This window comes from Telmatherina bonti (genome assembly GCF_933228915.1).
Source record: "Telmatherina bonti genome assembly, chromosome: 21".
NCBI classification, from domain to species: Eukaryota; Metazoa; Chordata; class Actinopteri; order Atheriniformes; family Telmatherinidae; genus Telmatherina; species Telmatherina bonti.
Window position 1 is genome coordinate 18,957,801 of NC_136630.1, and position 23,320 is coordinate 18,981,120.

The 23,320-nt window shown below is 38.7% G+C and overlaps 4 protein-coding genes across 5 annotated transcripts in view; 2 read left to right on the top strand and 2 right to left on the bottom strand.

Moving 5' to 3' along the window:
• rhbdl1 (rhomboid, veinlet-like 1) overlaps positions 1–481 on the top strand; it is a gene marked incomplete at both ends in the record, with an annotated part of 47,571 nt that extends 47,090 nt beyond the window's left edge. For both annotated transcript variants that reach the window (XM_079261291.1, XM_079261292.1), the window contains one exon: positions 210–481. In XM_079261291.1, coding sequence (XP_079117417.1) covers positions 210–481 — 272 coding nt within the window. The remainder of the gene's footprint in view (positions 1–209) is intronic.
• Positions 482–4,755: 4,274 nt separating this feature from the next.
• Positions 4,756–6,870, bottom strand: LOC306771419 (uncharacterized protein; the record flags this gene model as incomplete). The annotated part of the gene is made up of 6 exons (XM_079260584.1): positions 6,835–6,870; positions 6,558–6,700; positions 5,900–5,993; positions 5,553–5,712; positions 5,172–5,324; positions 4,756–4,937 (listed from the first exon to the last, which is right to left on the bottom strand). The coding sequence occupies exons 2-6, from the start codon at positions 6,680–6,682 to the stop codon at positions 4,756–4,758; spliced, it is 714 nt and encodes a 237-aa protein (XP_079116710.1). The 5' UTR covers positions 6,683–6,700; positions 6,835–6,870.
• A 40-nt stretch (positions 6,871–6,910) lies between these two features.
• wdr24 (WD repeat domain 24) lies at positions 6,911–14,994 on the top strand. The gene is made up of 11 exons (XM_079261289.1): positions 6,911–6,944; positions 8,341–8,461; positions 8,769–9,253; positions 9,731–9,908; positions 10,091–10,763; positions 11,472–11,584; positions 11,674–11,801; positions 11,904–12,008; positions 12,141–12,478; positions 12,762–12,946; positions 14,224–14,994. The coding sequence occupies exons 3-11, from the start codon at positions 8,773–8,775 to the stop codon at positions 14,390–14,392; spliced, it is 2,370 nt and encodes a 789-aa protein (XP_079117415.1). The 5' UTR covers positions 6,911–6,944; positions 8,341–8,461; positions 8,769–8,772; the 3' UTR covers positions 14,393–14,994.
• Positions 14,995–16,339: 1,345 nt separating this feature from the next.
• Positions 16,340–22,008, bottom strand: anks3 (ankyrin repeat and sterile alpha motif domain containing 3). Its single transcript, XM_079261290.1, has 16 exons — positions 21,950–22,008; positions 21,413–21,601; positions 21,143–21,341; positions 20,765–20,886; positions 20,590–20,671; positions 20,279–20,396; positions 20,059–20,190; positions 18,841–18,963; positions 18,651–18,766; positions 18,401–18,565; positions 18,158–18,282; positions 17,927–18,068; positions 17,554–17,827; positions 17,399–17,470; positions 17,223–17,313; positions 16,340–17,148 (listed from the first exon to the last, which is right to left on the bottom strand). Exons 2-15 carry the CDS (start codon positions 21,577–21,579, stop codon positions 17,231–17,233), a joined length of 1,920 nt encoding a protein of 639 aa, XP_079117416.1. The 5' UTR covers positions 21,580–21,601; positions 21,950–22,008; the 3' UTR covers positions 16,340–17,148; positions 17,223–17,230.
• Positions 22,009–23,320: the final 1,312 nt, after the last annotated feature.

Consider the following 23,320-nt stretch of genomic DNA (forward strand, 5'->3'; position numbering starts at 1 on the left):
CAAAAGAAGTAGTTCTTGTTCTTGATATCTGATTTTCTGTAGATCCAACAAACTTGATATAATATTTTTAGGTTTTAGAAAATCTCGTAAATGAACCTTTGAAAAACACCAGACCAGCTGTTTTCTCCATGTTTACAGTCATTTAGCTAAGTTAATTTAAGCTTCCTATAATTATCTACTACTGTCCTTCTGTGCTGTGTCCTGTTTAGTGAGCTCAGAGGTGGGCCGTGCAGTCTGGCTTCGCTTCTCACCACCATTACCCTCCTCTGGTCCCCAGCCCAGCTTCATGGCACACCTGTCGGGGGCCGTGGTCGGTATCAGCATGGGGCTGCTAATCCTGCGCAGCTATGAGGAGAGTCTGCAGAAACAGTGTTCTTGGTGGGTCATCGTCTTCTCCTTCATCACCTTCCTTCTCTTTGCCATCTTCTGGAACATATTTGCGTATGACCTCCTGGAGGTACAGATACCACCTCCCCCCTGATGATGGCCCCCCCGACCCCCATCCTACAGCTCCAGCCCTGCTCTCCTTTGACCATAGTTAACTTTCCATTTCCTCTTAATACAGACCCAAATGAAATTATTCAAACTAAAAATTGACCAAGAATCCTTTTTTACAGATACTTTGCAAATCAAAGACATAAGTCTCTTTTATTAAAGAGGGATTACAGTAGCAACAAATACAGGTGAAGATTCCTCAGATTCAATTTGGGGAGGATTAAGTCTTTTTATAGAGTATACATTGAGTCTCATCTACATTACCAGCATTAACGTTTGTGAGCATTTAGCAGTTGTGCTCTTTTTGAAAAGCTGTTTCATCTGTCATTTCTCTGCACACATCTTTCATTCGTGTAAAGCTGACTTCATGACATGTGCCTCTGGTGAAGAGAAAAACGAAGGAAAGGGTAAGATGCAAGAGAGAAGTATCATCTGCGGTGATGTCCGTGTTTTGCTTGTAGCCTCAACCTCAGTCTATGCCCAAATTTCTGACAGGCTATTTTTATTTCTGAAAATAGACACAAGAATAATTGGTAGGACTGTTTCTTTGTTACTGTCCCTGGTGGCTGTAACTCACAGGGGTCACTGTCGCTTTTTTTTTTTTTTAAGAATTGTTGGCACGATGAGTGGAAAATCAGCTTACATAGAAAATAGTAAAAACTGATGAAATAAATCCCCGTAGAACATTTAGGTAGAGTCCGTTTTTCTCAGTTCACACAGATCTTTCAGTTTTAAGTAAACTTTAAGATTAGAAAAATCCCTGTAATTTGCACTTCATGTAGAGGTCATCAGTGTTCCTGCATCTTTTCCTCACCATGACATCTACACTGTGGATACAGAAACATAGTTCACACACCAAAAACATAATGTGAAAACTGGACTTTAGGGTGACTGTGTGATCCGAGAGCAACCGAAGGACTCCTTTTGCTGCGTCGGACGTCAACCACACACCTGCTCAGCACGCTGTGTAAAATATGCCACGTCATCCTCTATGGCTTTTAGCAAGGCGAGGACACATACACACACACACACACACATATACACACACTCTTCTCCTCTTTGTCTTTGAGAATATTTGCTGCTTGATTCTGTCGGTCAACACGGACAAAGTGAAGAGAGAAACATCAGAAACCCCTCCGCACACTTGCCTCTGCCTGTTCTTGCTCTGACAAACTGAACTGGGGGAGGGCGTGGATGTCTCACCACTTGACCTCTGACCTGCGTGTCCCAGAAGGCATTGGGGTCTCTAAGTCAGGCCCAGTCAATACCTCAGTTTTTCATTCTTAGGGACTGTATACATTTGTAAAGGAATGTATCTATAAAGGAAAAAAAATGTTATTCTGTTGTCCCTGTTTTTCATTTTAAAGTGGAATATGTATATTGTATGTTCATAACCAAGACTATTTATTTGTACTATTCCCTGTTTTTAGGGGAAAGGAGAAAAAAATTCAAATGGTGCAAAATTAATGATCTGATTTTCCTGATATGTCCTGTATGGCTCTGATCCACTAAAAACAAAAAAGAAAGAAGAAAAACAATGTGAGTATAATCCCCTGGATTGTTAGCTAACCACCTATAAGTGAAGCCACTTGATTTTTATAAATCTTCAGTCAGTGCTTTATAAAATAAGCCATAGAAAGAACTAACTGAAGAGGGCAAAAGCAAAGGAAAGAAAACAAAAAACATTGGAAAGCTGCTATTAGGTAGCTTCAGCTATTTTTTTTTCTAACATTTGTGTGTATGATCATAAATGACTTCTTTGTGAATATTCAGCAGGTTGATATTGAAAAAAAAGTTAAACTGTGCAAATACATGCCTGTGAAACCCCAGACTGTTTGAAATGTTTTCATGTAGCTAAACTCATTTTTACTACTTGTTTGAGAACTTGTTTATAGTCAATGCAGCATAACTTTACAAGTGCCCACATCTCTAAAATGTTACCAACCAACCCATCCCTCGAGTGCGGACATCTCACTGCAGTACTCCTGCAAACAACAAATTGTGGGCGGGGCTTCTGTCATACATTACCTTCACAGTGATTCAGGCTTTTACATTTAATTGCTTTTACCCAATTCTACATTCCATTTTTTAGTCTTTCAATCAATAATCCATTTGAATGTCCAGTGGCTGCCTGGGTTTTTTTTTTCTGGCCAGTCTTGATTATCAGCAGTCCTACACATTTGCTTCACCATCAAACTGTCAGTCGTGACAGAAGACTTGAAGTTTAATGAGAAGAATGGGTATGAAATAAACATAATAAGCCATTTTCAGATCCATTTAAACAAAAAAGGATCCACCAATAAGTGGTAGTGATGTATCCTTGATGAAAACTAGTGTATCGGGAAATATTATTGCTTGGGAAAGTAAAGATCTGTTGATGAATAATGCATGTATACAGTTAGGCTATAATGAAGACAAAGAGGATGCCTGAAAGAGGTTAATGTGCCTCTTAAACTTATGATTTATAAGAACCCAGAGGGAATGGGGGGGAAATAGGCTAGTAAATGGATATACTTTTAAGACATGCATAAACCATAATTATAACCCCTTGTGGAAGGACTTGAAGGACTGAAGTCGAAGGCTTGTGAATTCGTGTTGCCCCTAATATCAAAACCTTAAAAGATACTTGACTAAGTTCTCCTCATACAAAGTAAAACACTGATGTTGAAAGTTGCTGCTGTTGATTTGATGTTAATTGATTTCTAGGGATGGGGGTTGGGGTGGGGGGTGGCATGAACTAGTTATAGTTGAAATAGTTGAAGTTGATTTTTTATTTGAGCCCTTGCTAATGCGACCTTACCCAACATCTGTGCTCTTCATTCAAAATACAGCATCACTTGCCATTCCCAAAAGCTCCTCCTAACTTCCTGTTTCTATGTTTCTGTCAAAAGAGGGCTTTTTGACTGCCAAAAAGTAGTAACTGACATGTTATTGTGCTGTAACGATTTCATTTTGTCTACCTGTGTTAATTCATTGTGCTGTTCTGCCCAATGCCTTGTTGCAGTATAAATGAGCCCAAGACTAAGCATTGCCAAGGGCTTCTTTGTTTTTACCCGTTTGCTACATTCACCAAGATTATGTACAGAATTTGAACAGAAGCCACAGTGCAAACATCTGTAGCTGCTCTGAGGTGCCGTGTGCCAACAAGCTCGCCTGGTTGCCTTTTCTAGCGTTTAGTTCTTCTTAGCTATGGGTAAGACTCACTGTAGGACTGTGCAGGTAAAGCAGGCTGCTGTAGCTCCTTACGTGGAACTGTGCCATTGGATTTTCATCTTTACATACAATATTGTTTAATGATTCTTAAGCTTTTTCATCCAAGCCCTAAAATTGCTGAGGTTCAGCTTAATTTCCCAAATTATTTTGAAATTGACATCAAAATGTGATCAACAGGGTCTGATGTAAAATACTGAAAAATGACCTTTCTCAAGAGAAATTTGTGAAGTTCATGAAAGGGTACAGATGTAAAAGAAGCAGCTTTTTTCTGTTATTTTCCCTTGAGATGAGGGAACAACTCCTGGTTTGTAACATTGTTAAAAGTCTTGCTTGCTATGCTTCAAATATATCACGAATACTGAGCCTCTTTAGGTCATACAGAAACATTGCAGGTTTCTTGAAAGGAGTCTTTTTCCTCCGAAGTATCAGAATAATAAGTCATATCTGTGCTGCTGTGGTAGGTTTTTCAAAGCTGCTTTCTTGTATCAATAAAATGGTGCCAAGCTTATGAGGTTCAATCTCTCAGACCAGACAAGAGGTTGTACCAACACAGCGTTTACAAAAAGAAGCTGAAGAAGCTATTTTTCTCTGTCAAGAGGAGACTTAAGGAAAACTAAATTTACGTATGGATAATTTATATCAAAGTCCTCATGAATTACTTCACAATCTATTGTACTTTTTAAATGTTCTGAACTGAACCATTTTATATTGTATATATATATATATATATATATATATGAATATATTTTGTTTTATTTTGTACTGTTCATTGTACTTTGCTTTAATTTAGAAACAATATAAATAAAGAACAATACTGTGGCCACATCCTTCTGCTTTCTTAGTTTGTTGACCTACAACATTGTTGAAAGGTTTTCTTCACTGGTTTCAGCTTCTATGTGAAATTGAAAAGTAAACTAAATTGTAAAATTATCTTTAATATGAGGGTTTTATTATTTATGTATGTATATATATATATATATATATATATATATATATATATATATATAAAAACAACAAACATAAAAATCAACTTATAAGATGCAAAGTTTACACAGTTTTGAGTTTTTTTGCTGGTCTGTGGCCAGTGTTGAGGTCTAAGGTCGTCGTCTTCTTGTTGGTGCCGCTCACATTGATATCATTTAGAAGCTGGAGATGCTGCCGTGTGTCTATGGTCATCGCCCACAAACACAACTCCAGCTTTTGGGGCGTCCAGTCCTGCTGTGGATCAACTGGGGACAAAAAGCAATACAATAGCTGTTTGTTTTGTCCAGCATATCAAGAAAAATCCTATCTTAAAGTTTACCATCAGAGATCTAACTAGGTTGTCAACAAACACTAATATTCCAATTTGTTTTATTACTTGTTTGGGCGCTAAAATAATGATGGAGGAAGCAGTTTTGCTTCAACACTCTAATGTTGTGAAACACAAGGACAAGAAATTACATTAAATTGTAAGCAGCTACCTTTGTTTAGTTTTTCAGACCATGCAACCATCTTATCCAGATACAGAGCATAGTGTTTGGCTGTGTACTGGATGGGCTTTAGTCCTGGAACACTCTCCATGGCCTCATCAGACATAAATGCTGCCAATTCTGGAGCTCCTGCCGCCAAAACAGCTGGAATGACAACAATAGTCAGCCCCAAAGTGGTATGTGACCATGAAGACCTTAAAAACCTTTAAACATATAGTTGGGAGCCACAGCCCCTTATTTGGTCTGTGTGAGCAAGATTCTGCAAACATGCTGAAAATCAATCACCCAGTCCTTTTAACGAGCCAGACATATATGTGTGTGTGTGTATATATATATGTTATTCAGACAAAAAAGAGGGGATAGGGTGCTGACCTGAGGCTGTTGCTGGGCCAACTCCCTTCAGTGAGCTGAGCTCTGCGATTGCTGCCTGAACATCCGGCAGGAGACTGAAAGCTTTTCTGGAACATTTCTCTACTATGTCTTCACTGTTGGATGCCACCAGCTGCTGGAGCCTCGGCCTAAACTTTCCTCTCTGCAAATAAGACCACAGGACAACTCAAGGACACAGCTGACGGATATGTGTAGATGCATCTCAGATATTTACAGGAATAGTTACTGAAACAGCGAGTCCATATTTTGCATGGAATACATTTGTACTCAGTTAAATGGAAAGATGGTGAGAAGTTTCCTTCAAGTTTTTAGTTATGATGTTCACTTACTGTGAGCTTCCACTCCATCAGTTTCACCAGCTCTGACAGAGTAATGTGTTTGTCAGATCGACTTGAAATCAGTGTAGGTAAGTCCTCTTGGTACCTTATAACAAATATAAACTCAGTTTAGGACCAGTTGCACACAAGCTCATTCACAGAAAAATTGATTTTCTTTTTTATCTATTGTTCTTGTCATGATTACAATTTCTTTTTCTCATCGCAAATGTTTATTCAGCATAATTATAAAGACTAAAACCAAACTAAAATGTATTTTGACCATATTTGGGTGGCAAAATCTTACCCAGTGACATAAACCAAGCCAACCAGATATCTGTAAACTGAGTACAGCTACTTATTTTCATAAATAACATTATAAGCATCTAACAATAAAAAGTAGCTTTCCGTAAACCCTGATTTGTAAATCAATCAATGTGAATTCATATGACTACCAGCTCATGTGAGTCAGTATGCCCAGTTGTCATGTAGAGTAGACAAGTTAAACTTATGAGGATGAAAAACACAGATGATGGTGAAAACAAAACCATCTGCATGAGAACAGTCAAACCCTGTTTTAGTTTTAAAAAGTTTGAAACTAAAACATGCATAAATATCAGAAAAACCAAATAATAAATAAACTTATGGAGGAAATACTGTTCCTTTCTTTTACCATTTATCAAGCTTTAGGAGCTTCCCAGGTTTTCTGTCTTTGGTCTTGGCCTCCACTACATCCCAGTACTTCTCATAAACACGCATCCACGTGGCTGGTTCCTCGCAGGAAAACAGAGCACTCATGACAGATCACAGCATCAACTACAAAAACAAAAAATTAAATAAACTCGTCATCTTGTATGTACGTAATGAAGCAACTGAACAACGGGTATTTGATCCAGTAAATACCACGTTTAAACCAGTTTAGACACACTAAGACAAAAATAAACCTTTACCCGCAGTAGTTGAACGTTGCTTCCGATGGTAGTAACTCGATTCTCGCGAGATTTTCGCTAAATACTACTTCCGGTACTACGAGCTGTTAGCATCAGCTTCACAACACAAGGTTTGTTCCTTGTACAACTTAATTATTTTATTTATTTATTTACCGTTATCTATGTGTATATACTTCTCGTATAGCTATTGTTTGTATTTAGTTTAAACATACTTATGTATGTTTCTTATACGCAGAGCTGTTCTAGGTTAGTCAGCTAACATTAGCGTCACATTGCAGTCATGTTAAGGGTCCAGAGTACCCAGTGTTCCCAGTTTAGCTGTTTGTAGCCAAGTCATCCGCTGAGTAAACAGCACCACGGAGCTGGCTGTCGTTGTGCATCAATTTAGACATACATATTGGAGTATAATCAAACTACGCTGGACGGTTAAACTTTTCGTCTGCTTGGGGCTTATATTAAGATGCCAAATTCAAAATAGGAAAAAATTAATCGTGTTTAAAACAAAATATATCTCCCTAGCAATATCTTAAAGGTATTTTCAATGCATCTAAAATGTTTTTTGTTTTTTGTTTTTTTTGTCATAAAAAGCTTTTGAATTAGATAGAGCTAAACCATGAAGATGTTTGATAGCTATAACCATAACAAAGCGACATCACTCCAAGTATTGGATACTAACATGCGTCCACATTATGTTTGTGTTGGTGAAAACAAACTAAAATTACTGCTACTTAGTAACGTTATTATATTTTACATAGAGTTTTGGAGTACATAGAAATTACAAACTGTTTGGTAAGTGTTGTTTTCGGATAAATCTGTTTTTATTCCCAATCACATATAGACTATGAAAAAAAAGACAAGACCAAGAAAAAGATATTACACAGCTATCAAACACATTCACACACCCCCAAAAAAGAATCATCTCAAGTGTTTCAAAATACACACTAGACCTATTCATGTCAGGAGTTCATAGAGTATATGATAAAAACCATCTCTGGTGGCTTAACTGCAGAAACATTTTATTTGTACTGAAAACATTTTTAAGAAAGTTTTAAGAGGAAATTATATGCATTCGACCAATATGTAAAGACTTAAACTTTTGTTTGCAATTTGATTATCATGAGGTGGAGTAATTTTTACTGCTTAATGTTTAAGTAATCCGAAAGGATTCTGATTAATTTTCTTGCTAAACTGAAACACACCCATGATAAAGTCCTAACAGAGTTGCTAGCTCGTGTCTGTTCAGTATTTTACTGCATGTCAGAGTAATCTTCCTGAATGCCGCTCACTTCACGTTGTTTATGTCATTTTATGGTTTTATGCAGTAAATTACAGTATACATTGTGTTACCAAAGTTTGCACCAAAAGTGTTTGCAACAGTAATGTTGAAGTCATATGCTGTTACATCATCAGCCTCTTACTCATTGTTACGGTAGTGTCATCATAGTTTTTGTTGTTGTTGTTTATGTGATGGATGTGAAACATATGCTCAAACCCTTACAAATGCAGGTGATACCATGCTGTGGGTTGCTGTCATGGCAGCCTGTCATTTACCAGTATGCTCCAATGGAAGCACATGACAAAGACTGTCAAGCTGCAGAAACTTCTGAGACCTTCAGGTCTTTGCTGAGTAAGTACTTTGATTAAAATGGACCAAAATATGTGTTTGTGTGTGTGTATACACTGTATAGGTAGCGCATACATGGTATGACTTTGTTTGTTAGTTATTTAGCTAAATACTGGCTTTTCTGTTTCTTTGTTCCACCTCCAGGACAAAGTTCTCTAATGTTGTGTTGTTGCATTTTTCAAGAGTGCCACCTACTGGTGACATGTTAAAGTGCTTTGTTACATGTTGCAGCAGTGATGGTAAATTAGCTGAATGCTGCACCATGCATATCATCACTTTTTATTTCTTTAAACAATTTAATCTGCTCTAGGAACATGGAGAAAATGTCACGGGTTACCACAGCCCTCAGTAGCAACACAATTAGTGGTCGGACTATGTTCTGCCACTTGGATGCTCCTGCCAATGCCATCAGCGTGTGCCGTGATGCCACACAGGTGGTTGTTGCTGGACGCAACATTTTCAAGATCTACGCAATTGAAGAGGAGCAGTTTGTGGAGAAGCTGAATCTACGAGTTGGCCGCAAACCGTCTCTGAACTTCAGCTGCGCCGATGTCATGTGGCACCAGATGGAGGAGAACCTACTGGCAACGGCTGCCACCAACGGGGCAGTGGTCACATGGAATCTGGGAAAGCCTTCTCGCAACAAGCAGGATCAACTGTTTACTGAGCACAAACGCACTGTCAACAAGGTGTGCTTCCACCCCACAGAAGTTTATATGCTGCTGAGTGGCTCACAGGACGGCTTCATGAAGTGCTTTGACCTACGCAAAAAAGAGTCTGTCAGTACATTCTCAGGTACTTAGACATACTACTGGAAATGTCATGTAGATCACAGTAATGTCTTCATGTTGGATGTAACTTATAACTTCATTGCTTGCAAAGCTTTAATGCTTAATTTTTGGGCTTTTGGCTTTTACAGCAAATGATCATTTATAAGATTCACATATTTATGAGAAATTTCTTCACAAGTTGTTGCAAAGGAAAGTTTAAAGGCTTTCACAGTCTTTTACATTGAAACCTCTCTACTTTATGTGTGGTTAAGAGCAGGACAGCTTACTAAGGATTTAACAGCCCTGAAATAAACCATCAAAGTTTTTGTCTTTACAAGAAAGACTCTTAATATAATCTATTTCTGTAAGTGAATAAGTTTTAGTCTAACACAAGCCAGTCTGTTTTTCACTGCTCAGCTAATGTAATGAGGTTTCTTCTTACTGATTGGTATTATTTCCTGGTGTCCTCTAACATGCTATGTTGATGTTGTTTCTCATCTAGGTCAGTCAGAGAGTGTCAGGGATGTCCAGTTTAGCATGAAAGATTATTTTACATTTGCTGCATCCTTTGAAAATGGCAATGTCCAGCTGTGGGACATTAGACGGCCAGATCGGTATGAGCGAATGTTCACTGCACACACTGGCCCTGTGTTCTGCTGCGACTGGCATCCTGATGACAGGTACATGGGAAATTAAAAGTGCATTTTTTAACAACCAAGCGCAAGATTTCAGACTTTCCTCTCTCTACAGTGGTTCACCTTCAATTTTAAAGATATGTTTTGTACACTTGAAAGGTTGTTTTGTATTTTTTCCTGGTCGGATTCACTTTAGTTGTCACTGTTGATCCTGTTTTCTGTCTAAGGGGCTGGCTGGCTACAGGGGGCAGAGACAAGATGGTAAAAGTTTGGGACATGACCACAAACAGGGCCAAGGAAATATACTGTGTCCAGACGATTGCGTCAGTGGCCCGAGTCAAATGGCGGCCTGAGAGGAAGTTTCATTTGGCAACCTGCTCCATGATGGTGGACCACAACATCTATGTGTGGGACATTCGCAGACCTTTCATTCCCTTTGCCACATTTGAGGAGCACAAAGATGTCACCACTGGTATTGTGTGGCGTCATCAGCATGACCCTCACTTTCTGCTCTCCGGCTCTAAAGACAGTACACTCTACCAGCATATGTTTAAGGACGCCACTCGTCCTGTGGACAAGGCGAACCCTGAGGGTCTCTGCTTTGGACTGATGGGTGACTTGGCCTTTGCAGCCAAGGAGAGTCTGATCAGCAGTGACACCAACAGGAAGCCATACCCTGGAGGTGACCGTCGCTATCCCATCTTTTTCTTCAAGAAACCTGACCCGACAGAACAGTTTGCTCACGTGTCCAGTGTTCTTAGTGTCTTCGAGACAGATTTGGACAGTAACCGCATGGACTGGTTTGTCAAAACAGCACAACTCTACCTCCTCAGTGGTAAGCCTTTTGCTGAGCTGTGCGATCACAATGCCAAGGTGGCCCAGGAGCTCAAAAGACCCCAGGTAAGACAGATTAGTGGAGCTTATTCATGAAATATACCTTTGTTCCCTTTTTGTTTCTTTTATTGTATGTTGTTTTTTTTTTAGATATTACTGCGGGCTTTTTAAGTAGTGTTTTTTTTTTGTTTTTTTCTTTTTCAATTTCCTACTTTTTTTTTGTCATCCAAATTATCCGGCTATGTTCCTTTTACTTCAAACTGCAACTGGAAATACTGTTTTGTCCAAAAAATAAATGCTAATACTAAAAAAAAAAAAAAAGAGTCTGACAGAGCACAAGAAGCAGCCAACAGTTCCAAACCTGAACATTTTCTGTTTAATTATTTGAAAGCTCTGAAAATACACTGGATTATATTCAGATTTGACACAGCTGATTTTTTTTTTATTCATTTAGTTGAAGTAGCTCCTCTAACAGCAAATGAATTGTAAACTTAGATTAAACTGCTTGCCACATTTGATTTAACCTGCTAATGACCAGGTTGAGCTGCTTTTTGGTTACTGAGTAAATCTATGCCTTTTAAGAGCCTAGAGTAACAAAGTATGTTAGAGGGTCAGACATATTAGCAGTAACACTATTAACCCATTAGATGTGTAAAATTGCGTTAATACTGTGGCTGTTTTCCTCTCTGAAAAAATACTATGTGCGATTGTTCCTGATTACATCTCTAAGTAACACTGTTCACTGTGAATAATATGATTGCATTTCATACAAAGGTCTCTACTACGTGGACCATGCTGAGAATTATGTTCTCCGACCCAGCAAACCTCGCTGCCGCCGGTCCCAACCACAACCTCAGTAAACTCGGCTCCTTACCTTTAATGAACAGGTAGAAAACTCTTTTGGTGTGCCTTCATGAAGCAGAAGTTTGAGATGTTTGCAAGTTAAATATGCATGTTGAATGTTTTGTGCAATCAGTTTCAGTATGAAGGAAATGGGTTCGGGGCTGGGCACAGAGAACAGACTGGAGCGCAGCAAAGGTGAGAGCAGACAGGATACCATCCACCTGGAGCCTGGAAACTCACACATCAGCAATAATAATGAAGGTGAGAGTAGCTGCCCACTCTGGCTATTCGGAGGATCTTTATGTCCTTGTTTTGTTTTTGTAACACTGACCACATGTTTCATAAACATTGATTCAATCTCAGAAAATGAGGAGACGGAGGGCAGTGATGGCCCGGCGGAGTATATGTTTGGTGATGCTGAATTAGATGACGATGACCTCTATACCATGGAGCATGACAACCAGACAGGTCAGTCAGTCTCATCACTGAGAAAACTTGCAGGCGACAATGGCGGCATTCATCAGTACCTGCTATTTATAGCTGAGATCTTTTTTAGTGTTCTTCTATCTAATACTACATCTGCTTCTTTTGTGGTTACAGAGGAACAGGAGTGCACACTGCCCCAAGAGGCTTTTCAGCTGCGCCATGAGATTGTGGACAACCCATCTGCTCCAGAGCATCTTCAGCAGGACAAGGCCGACTCTCCACACGTCAGCGGCAATGAGGCAGAAGTCACTTGTCTGACACCCATTGAGTCTTTCTCTCTCATCTCCATTTCTCAGCCGCAGTTTAGCCCACATCTAGCTGCTAGCTTCTTCTGTCCCATTGTGCGAGAGATGCTGACCTACTATGCCGAACAAGGCGATGTGCAGATGGCTGTGTCTGTGCTCATTGTTTTGGGTGAAAGGATTCGAAAGGAGATTGATGACCTCACCCAGGTCAGGAAATGAACCATTTCCATTTAAACCACTTTATAAAGTGGAACTTGTTTGTTTTTTTTTTTTGTTTGTTTTTTTGTTAATGTGAGTACTAAAATGACAAGATAGTCACAAAAATAAACTTTAAATAATCTCTGGGGGTTCTTTTAAATAAAAATATTAAATAAGTCAGGGCTGTTTCTTAAAGACAAATATTTCTGTTCCATGCTGAAAACATTGACTATTATTTGAGTACTTAAAAAAAACAAAAAAGAAACCAACAAGTTGTTGTTTTCTCTCTCAGGAGCACTGGTACATGTCCTACATAGACCTGCTGCAGCGGTTCAAGCTGTGGAACGTGTCCAATGAGGTCATCAAGCTGAGTACGTGCAGCGCCATCACCTGCTTGAACCAGACCTCGACAACACTGCACATCAACTGCAGCAACTGCAAGCGGCCAATGAGTAACAGGGGCTGGATATGTGACAGGTAACACTGTGTCACCATTTTATTTTTATGAAGCAATAATGAATTAATATATCTGTTAAATATTTTAAGATGAAATCTAATATTAGCCTTATAGCACAGATAAATACATGACCGTGTTTATTAATCACCATCCAATCTTAAATCTTACTTTCTTCAAAACAAACTGATTTTTAGGTATTTCATAATAAAAATGCATGTGTATGTGTAGTAAATGTGGAGCCACAGCTGACTGATGGTTAATGCTTCAAAATGTTTAAACTCACTATTGATGGTTTAAAATGTTAGCAGTTTCAGCCACTGCACAACTACTTAGCAAAAAGTTCCCAAAACAAGGGGCAACTTGATTAAAATTCAGATGGAGACAACCCATGAGCAAAAACTTTAGACTAATGACGTGATTCAAACAACGAGTGTTGTAAAACAGATTATTCCTAAGTGTGCAATAGTGGGGGGAGGAAAAAACAGAATTGGGGTAAATGACAAATATGCCTCTATAGACATAATACACGTCTGCATGGCCAGCTTTCTGTGTATAAGCAGTATATTCAATGTTTCTTTTTGTGCCTAGATGTCTCTGGCATAGATACCACATTATATTAATTAATTAATTCACTCCATTACTCATCAAACTTCACAGACATCCAAATCAAATTTAAATTGCTAATGGCTCCCTTACTAGTGATTGCAGGGTCTTCATCAAGCTGTCTTAACCAGGGACATCAGACTCCAGTTATCAAGTGTTTGCATCCTGCAGGCTTTAGAGGTTTCTCTGTTTCAACACACCTGCAGAAATAGACTGATTTCCTTTGAACTGTAAGTGTTGGAGCAGGTAAACATCTAACTCAGCCATGAGAACTGCAGTTTGACATCCCAAACAGACCTACAAGTTAATATTGACCACTGCATTATTCTCAGGGAGCTATCTGGTACTGCTGGTCCGACACCCAAGCAGGTCTCTGTCCAGATCACACTATTAGTGGACGAAGTTTCCAAATGCTCCAGGCAGAACAGGAGCAAAGACTAATTTCTGTTGAGAACACCTGCTGTCCTTATGGCTAACAACCTAACGCACATTCATACACACTTTCTTTCACGTTCACACAATTTTCTCTACAGCTATACCTGCTGTTCATGTTTTGTTCACTGTTAAAATTATTTAGCACTTAGTGTCCCGACTGGTTCCTTAGTAACACCTGAAATGCTGTTTCTTCACTTGTTAAGCAATTAAAAAGATTTCTGACATGGAGGAAGCTTATAAAAATACCTCTGTCTTTTAGGTGTCATCAGTGTGCCAGTGTTTGTGCAGTGTGCCACCATGTGGTGAAGGGACTGTTTGTGTGGTGTCAGGGCTGTAGCCATGGTGGACATCTGGAGCACATCATGAACTGGCTCAAAAGCAGCGCTCACTGCCCTGCTGGCTGCGGTCACCTGTGTGAGTACACATGAACAAGTCACAACCACTGTTCACGCAGCTGGTCCTCCATGGGAAAGGGAAACTTCCTCACACCGACCTGGATCACACGTGCAAACAGGTGCCAAGATACCAGCATCATTCTACATACGTCTGAAGTGTTTTGTGGAAACGTGGATGGATGGCTTTGATGTTAGATCTGACAAAAGATCCTGACAGAAGAGGTACCCGCGCTCTGTTCTACACAAGCATTGAAGAGCCACAATAACATGTGATTCATGTTCACGAGTTTGTTATTGAACTGTTGGTGAAATCATGTAAGCAGAAGTGATAACGGCAATTCAGTGTGAATTCACATTTGCTTGTTTTGACATAGTTTTTATACCCTGTAAATGAGGAATGATCTGCGCATCTTAAATGAATTACTAAAGCCTGTACATACTACTTTGAGATGCCGTGGTTAATATTGCTTTGTTGTCAAAAGCTGTGGTTCTCAATTCAAGCAATACATTCAAGCAGCACGTCCGACTCTTCAATTCTGTACCTTAAAACCCTCGTGATTATTTTTCTTTTACAAGCTCCACTTCATCACAAAACAGCTGATCTCAGGGGACGAGTGCCTTAAATGGCATCACTCGAGGGCACCTCAGAGAGGGAGCAACACTATACATTTACCCTCAGGGGCCCGGACATCCCAATTGGCAACCAGCCGACGGCTTTACTTTGTCTAGCAGTTACACAGTAGAAGTTGTTTTCCTGTCATATGTCACTGCTTTCTACATGATTGGTTAAGTTCTCACAGCACCACAACTGTTTCTCCCATCTACTCCTATCCTGCAGGGAAACTGTAGATCTGCAGCAGAGCATCACTACAGATTATATTTTAGTTTCCCCTCCTGACTTGTGCTCTTTTTTTCCACAGATTTCAGAATACATGCCATTTCAATATTTTATACTTCACAAAACAAAGTCAAATTTAATAATTTTCTAGTGACTGTTATACCTTGGGAGTTTTAAAAAAAAAAAAACATGTTGGGTGGAGTCTCTTCAGTCAGTATTAGCTACTAAAGCAAAGATCCCAGTTCTCTTATATCAGCAAGATTGTCACTGAGTACAAACTGTTGCCATATGCATTTACCACCAAAGCCACGAGCACATAAGTATTGAGAAATATGGGCTTTACAAGGAGACCTTTTAACAATCATAAAGGGGTTTGCTAAGTCCAAGTCTATAATCTGCTGTGTTCACCTGTAAAATACTAACCATATTAATAGTCAGACTAATTTGTACCATTGGATATGATCAAGCATCTGATCCTGGTGTGAAAACAGCATTACAGAGATAAATACTAAAACCACAAGTTCAGCCACAGCATTCAAATCACTGCTGCTGTGAAAGCAACCATGGTGCAGAGATGTAAACAAAAATCTTAATTTACTGAGTTCATTAGAAAATAATGATGAACATGTTCCTTAATCTATCAGAAATTTGTCAATATGTCATAATCTACAACAAGAATTCTACTCCCATTGACAGTTCACATCATTTATATATATATATATATATATATATATATATATATATATATATATATATATATATATATATATATATATATATATATGTATGTATGTATGTATGTATGTATGTATATATATATCATTCAAGAGTTGTACTAAATGAGTAATGGTTTGTCAGCAGGAAATCCCGAGTCTTTGCATTCATGTAATGGAACATTTACAGTCACAGCCAAAGTACATGTCCTGTAAAACTGCAAAATTACCAGCAAATGTGTCTGATTCTTCCCCATTATTTTGCACGGTTTTGTCCCTTTACCAATTTTAAATCCCATGTTCATCTGGCTCTGAGAAGTAAACCTTGTTAAACACTCACTCATCATGAAATTGACATTTTTTCACATAACTGTTTATGGAAAAATTGGACAAATGTTTCTTTTACAACAATGTGCCTTTTAACATCAGCCAATTCCTTACAGTACATCTATATAAAGCAAAATGATTTTCTGTTGCATATTTTACCTTTCAGTTAAAAATACAATGGAAAAAATAGCACAGATTTTGAACAATCAACCTATTTTCTTACAGGATTTTAATTCATATATAAATATAAATTGAAATTGTGGTATTTTAAAGATTTGGCTGGACCTTTGGTTAAAATAATAAAAAATTATATGATTATCACTGGAAAATGTGAACCTAAAGTATTATGTAATTACAGTTTGAGGAGAAATTCTGAAATCTCATTGTCTTCATAATTAAGTGATTGCTCACACAAATATTTTGTGTTTTAAAAATGCATTCAGCAGGACATCATTTTCACTTAACAGCAAACAAATGAAATTTCATTTAAATACGAACTCTGCAGAACATATTTCATATACTTGTATCGAGCTGTTAAATCTCTCCATATGATTGTAATCATAACTTTATCCACATACATCACAGTATTACAGCCTCTGATTCACTCAGTCCTTCCTCTTCTCTGTGCAGTTGCACAACTCAGCTTCAGGATTCCTGCACACACCAGCGCAGGAATGAGGGGTCAGGTACCCTTCCTGCCTGCTTGTCATTTTCTTGCAGCAGCTGCATTGCCATTGTCCTCATCTGGCGAGCTCTGGTCGATCAGCCAATCGCAGACGGGCTACAGGTGTGCCCTACTTGCTGCACTGCTTTGCTCGGGCAGGGTCGGCCTTGTATTTGGCCTCCTCCCATTTTGCTGAGATTGTTAAGGGTGGTCAGATCACCCTCCGTCAAATATTGGCAGGAGCTCCCTTTAAAGTATGAGAGGCAGGTTATGTTTACGGTTCTAATACCCGATGGAACAATCAAATGAGACTGTAGTCACCTGAAAGCTTAAGGCCGTTCCCAGCTGTCTGAGACTTTTTCAGGGGCACTCAGTCGCCTCAGACTCTGAAGAAGGGTTTGTAGAGTCCCTGCTGTGATGACAAAACGACACAAACCCATGAGACTACATCCACTGAAATAACAATCTACTGATCTCAAATTATTGTAACTACTCACCAAGTTGCTCTTCATAGGAATCCAGCTTCTTCATCAGCTCTACAACACTGGAACATGTCAGCGTCTCTGCAGCTACAACAAGAAGCCAAATCACTTAGTTTTATTCTTTAATTCCAATTCAAAGTAAAATTTTCATTCACCGCCACATAGCTCACCTTTACCACCAGTGTCACTTTTTACTTTATCTTCCAAACAAGTGTATGAGCTGCTGTTTCCGTCTGCATTCAGACGGGAGAAAAGTTCAGCTCGACACGTCCTTGCCTTCGTCAGTGTCGTGCTCATGTCCTGAGCCAGGCGGTGGTTCTCCACCAGCTCAGCATGCACACTCTTCCATGCCATTTTGTCCTCCATCAGACATCCCTCCATCACTGTACGCAACTCCTTCTCCTGAGACACCTGGCTCTGCAAGCTTTCCACCTCCTCACAGCGCTACACAAGTAGAGTTTAATTTTTTTTTAAAAAATGTTTTAAAGTTTTTCTTTTAAGCTGCCATGGTGAAATTATGGTGAGTATTTGCTTCACAGCTACCTTGTGTAGCTGTATGGCCATCTCTTGCATTTCAGCCTCAAGCTGATCAGCATAAGCTTGTTCCAAAGCATCACTGGGTGGTCGAGCTCCACTGTGCCACCTTGCAATGGCTGACGTCATTTTCCGTTTAGGTCCAAATAGTCTGGATAAGAACAGATTGTTCACTGCATAAGAACACACATGCCTGTAACTGTAACTAGAAATTCTGGGATAAAAGAACAAAAGTCTTACGTGATTCCTATTTCTTTCAGATCGTTCTCTGTCAGGGTGAGAAATATCCGTAGATCAATGTCTTGTTCTTCAAGTAACGTAAGATATTTAGAGAAACCAATTTGTTCCAAGAACTCTTCCAGATCCTGCAGGGGTAACAGATTTTAGACCAAAACCAGAATCAACTAAGACCTCAATGAACAAGATCTAAAACTGGTTCAAACTATGGAAAGGGAAAAAAAATGGAAGTAAATACAGACATGCCTTTGGACCAGTACAAGAAGGTGGGGGACGAGTAGCTGTGTGTTTGCAACAGTTTCCTGTTCCACCGGGCCGAGTAGCATCATTACTTCCATGGCGATTTTTGCCTTTTGAGTGATGACTCTTACTTCCTCTGCTAGAGCTGCTCTTTTTACACTGGTCAGAATCCTGATGGTGTAAAATTAAATTATTTGTCACCAGGTATGAGAAAAATAAGAAAAGTGCATCTTAAAGAACAGCCTGTTAGGATCACCTCATTACTCTCCACAGAACCTTCCCAGCTGAGTCCGACTACATGAGGCAGGCCCTCACTACTGCTACTGCTGCTCCTCATGGTGGGCATGTCATTGTCAAAGAACGGACTGTCGTCTGCAAAGATGTTTAAAAAATATTAATATTTATCAAAATCTGCTTGCTTTCTGTAATAAATGGGTACCTCTCACCTCTGCTGCTGTGGCTCTGGCCATCTAGCTCATTAATTGGTGATGTCACATCACGGTAGCAGATGCCATCACACTGGTCACCAACATCACGAAACATGTATCCTGGCAACACAGCCTGAGGCTCTGTTAGGACAAACGTTACATTGAGTAGCTCAATTAAATGCAAACCATTGAGGGAATGTTTTGCTTCGAATAAAGCTGTTTACATGCAGCATACAGCATCTGTTTGTCATTTTCTGCAACATGGAAGATGCTCAATGCACAGACTTCCTCTTAGAAACATAATCTTTTGCCTGTATGACTTAATCACTTGAAACACGAACTCTAGTAACTAGTGATGCACCAGTACCACATTTTTTTAAACCGAGTACAAGTAGATGCATCTGATATTTGCTGATACCAAGCACCAAAATGAGTTCTAATAAATCCCATAACAGTTAACTGGTACTAATGGTGGACCGGTATAGATTCAATTCAGTTCAGTTCAGCTTTATTTCCATCGCGCCACTTCATAACAATATTGTGTCAGGGTACTTTACAGACACATCAATTCAAGCCAATGTAAGAACTGAGTGGTTAATAGTGTGATATCATATGGATCATCCTGCAGCTATCCTTTAAATATAAAGACTGAAAACAGCATTTTCATAATGATGGTGGTTTCTGGTGGATTATGTTCACAGCTGTGACAAGGCACCTACATGCCCAAGTTCAGTTTCTCTTGCTCAGGTAATCCCAAACTTGGATTTTTAAAATAGAAATAGTAATAAGTTTTGTTTTGGATACCCATTGAATAAAAACTCTTAAATGTAAGGCTTGGAAATTATCAGGAAATGAGATTTTTTTTTTTTTTTTTTTTTTTTTGGTAGAATGAGGGAGGAGGGGGTGCACCTCAGAGACAAAGCACTTACATGCCTAAAATAAGGTTTTCTCAAAGCTATAATGGTGAATTCAGATTTTTGATTAGGCACGGTAATTGCTTTGTTGTGTGTATGTGTTCATGCATTAAGAAAATACTAAAAAACAAACATAATAATTCCAGCTCCGTTCTTATTCACATTGAAATTGGGCTCTGTCGTATCAGAACATTTCTATGAATACCAAATACGAGTACATGCACATCATATTAGATCAATACCAAATACTGGTATCACTGCATTCCTAACTAATGTTTAGTAATGATGCATTGTACAAAAATAGATATTTTATGTGACGTACCACAAAACTTGCTGGTGCCTCCCACTCGGAACTTGGCAATGGCTTGTGGCCCGTCGTGGATGCTTCGACTTGAGTGAATCCTATGCGGTGCACTATCAGAATCCTCTGAGGAGCTCAGGTCATCAAAGTGTCCTGAATTGGAAGATGGAATAACAAATAATGAGAAAATAAAAGACAAGGAACGAACTCCATGTTACTCTGTTACATTAAAAGAAAATACCTGATTTCATTCTTGGAGAACGTGAGTCTATAAGGCTAACGATTTTAGTATAACCATACAGCTTGGCAAGGGCACGTGCAGTTTCTCCTTTCGTGTTGCGATCGTCAACTTTAACTTTCTGTAGATTAATAAAAGATGGTGCAAGTCTTTTTTTTTGTATGTTTTGCCTTTACATACAATACATAGGAGATGAGAGAGAAGTTTGGAAAAACAGAGCAGGTGAATGGCAAACAAAGCAGTTTAGGCTGGCCAGGAATTAGTAGTCAAAAAAACTAACAAACAAAAAAACATCTAGTTAGTTGTCTACTTACATGATCAAGCAGGTACCGAACAATGATTTCATGTCCACAAGCAGCCGCCTCCATCAGGGGAGTGAAACCAGACCCTGGTTCTCTGTGGGTGAGGAAGTGTTTAAAAAATAATTATAGAAATAATAAAAACAGTTGAATATTGTTGTTTGCTTTTTATGTAAACAATGACACTGACTTAAGATTAGCATCAGCATTGTTATCCAGGAGAAACTTGACCATCTGCTGGTGGCCTGTGCTTGTACAGTGGAATAAAGCTGTCCAGCCTCGAGAGTCCTTCAGCTCCAGCTCAGCCCCTTGCTTGTGGGTCAAAGGAAAAAAAATAACTTAGGATTGCTGAAATTTTTACTCAAATGTGTTTCATGTTTAACTTTTTAATTTAAAAAAAAGAAAAAAAAAGCGCAAATTTTTAGTCACTACTTGTCTGATTTTAAAAGTTTTTCATCCAACTTGCAAAATCAACTAAAATCCAATCACATGTATTTCACATTAAACAATACTGTACTTCCACTCCTTGATACTTGTTGCTATGAATTAAAAGATGAACCTTTTGTACCTGAAGCAGAAAATATGCAATACTTTCATTCCCACAGCTTGCTGCCAACATGAGGGAAGTAAGTCCTCTCGGAGTGGTAGCATTTACGTCCACACCGGTCTCCAGGAGGAGATTTACAATGTTGTCATGTCCGATGTAAGCTGCATACATGAGGGGTGTCCACCCTCCCATGTTCCTCCCGTCCAGGTTCACCTCACCCCTGAAAACAATTATGAATGTAAATCGTGGGAAACACGAGCGCACTTCAAGATGTGTTTTCTTGTTACACACTTTTTAATACACTTAGCCACCACGTCGTACTGGCCGATGGCGCAGGCTGTGTGGAGGTCCAGAGGGACATTCAGCTCCTCGGGTCGGAGCAGGGAGTCCCCCAGCCAGACGGAGAGACTGGAGCCCAGCTGCTCCGACTCGCTAGCCTCATCGCTTAACTCTGACATTTTTCACTCTCCCCCCGCGCCCCTATTCACAAATAAACACCATTCAGTGCTTTAAAATAAAACTCTAAAGAACCTGTTTCATTAGTAATAAGACAGCTAAAGCCATTGATCACTGAAAATATATTTTAATGAAAGAAAAAAACAGAACAATGCTATGGAACAAGCTTATTACTACTTGCACTGGTATTGTTAATGTATTCCAGCTAGTTCCCAACTTTCTGCTTTAGGCTAGTTAGCTTAGCAAGACCACATATGTCCACCACAACATCATACAATGTAGAACGCATCACGAACTTTAATGAAGTTATAAAACAACTTCAGTAAACTAATGCCCAACTATGTAGATATGGTTAATAATTAACAGACTTACAATTAGCGGTCAGATTATTTCAACAGCAGCCCCAACTTTTCGTGTTTTATGTGTCACATTCAATTGTGTTCGTGCTGAAACACACCTCACCCTTTCCTGTTGAACAGTGGACATCCCACTGGACAAATCAGGAATTTACAAGATCAGGAAGAATTTTTGTGCACAAATAATTACCTCATGAATAGCTTCTGTTACATTTTGTTTTTGTTAATTTGGTTGTTTATATATATATATATGTATATGTATATATATATATATATATATATATATATATATATATATATATATATATATATATATATATATATATATATATATAAACTTTTTTCCTCACACCACCTGTCATCCCCGCACTGGCTTCCTGTAAAATTTAGGATCCATTACAAAGTCCTCGCCCTTACGTACAGAGCCCTTAACGGTCAGGCTCCTTGTTAGTTGATCTCCTCTCTTTCTTTCACATTGCCGGGTCACTGCACTCTGCTATTCCCCTATTACTTTGTTTTCAACATAGCAGGTTCAAATCTAAAAGTGATAAGTCTTTCAGGTCATTGCTCCAAAACTGTGGAACTCATTTACTCTTGAATTAAGAGCACCCTCTTCTGCTGACATTTCTAAGAAGCAGTTTAAAATAAATCTGTTTAGGCAGGCATTTGGACTACTTTGATGCAGTATTTTAATGTTTAGTCTGGATTTTATTGGTCATGTCAAATATTAATTGTATGATACCTGATGTATTGCTGTATTTTTATATTCTTATCCTGTGAAGCAGTTTGTGAGTTCTCTCTGTGAGAAGTGTTGTAGAAATAAAATGTTCTTACTTAAGTTTGAGCTAAATTTAATGTCAAACTGCTAACTTTTAAGATAAAAGAAAAGAAATCATGCATTTCTGTATATTGCTAAGTTTACTAAATGTTTAGAAAATATTTTTCAAAAACTTGGTTACTTAAAGTAGTCCTAGATTCCAGAAAATTATAATGGACCCTTGATTCGCATTGGTTAAATGTTCTTTGCAGGTTCAACTGAATAAACTTTACAGATATTTCTTAGAACTGTCACTAAACATCTAAATGTTTATTTATTAATCCTCAGGAAGTGTTTTTGAAATTTCTTTGAAGGATTTTACAGGATAACCAATGGAAATACATCCTTGAGTTGTCCTGAAAGGTTCTTTCAAGGTTTCACATATAATTGCCAAGCATCATGGAAAACTCCTCTGATGTCACAAAACAACCTTTTGAGGAGGATCACTTCTCTAAAATACAACTTTAGAGAGCTTTTGATGAGCAATCTTTAGTGATCTTGTGGTCTTTCAATCCGAGTTGCTCTGTAAATTCTTGGAGATAAAGATAAAAAAAAAAACTTTTTTTTTTT

What these genes read in the sequence shown, in the direction of transcription:
- wdr24 (XM_079261289.1), top strand. Translation starts at nt 8,773, where the DNA reads ATGGAGAAAATGTCACGGGTTACCACAGCCCTCAGTAGCAACACAATT. An exon ending in TCCTTACCTTTAATGAACAG is followed by an intron (nt 11,585 to 11,673) that starts GTAGAAAACTCT and finishes TTGTGCAATCAG; the next exon opens with TTTCAGTATGAAGGAAATGG. An exon ending in GGAGCATGACAACCAGACAG is followed by an intron (nt 12,009 to 12,140) that starts GTCAGTCAGTCT and finishes TTGTGGTTACAG; the next exon opens with AGGAACAGGAGTGCACACTG.
- anks3 (XM_079261290.1), bottom strand. Translation starts at nt 21,579, where the DNA reads ATGTCAGAGTTAAGCGATGAGGCTAGCGAGTCGGAGCAGCTGGGCTCC. An exon ending in GTGGCTAAGTGTATTAAAAA is followed by an intron (nt 21,342 to 21,412) that starts GTGTGTAACAAG and finishes AATTGTTTTCAG; the next exon opens with GGGTGAGGTGAACCTGGACG. An exon ending in GTTCTGTGGAGAGTAATGAG is followed by an intron (nt 18,566 to 18,650) that starts GTGATCCTAACA and finishes TTACACCATCAG; the next exon opens with GATTCTGACCAGTGTAAAAA.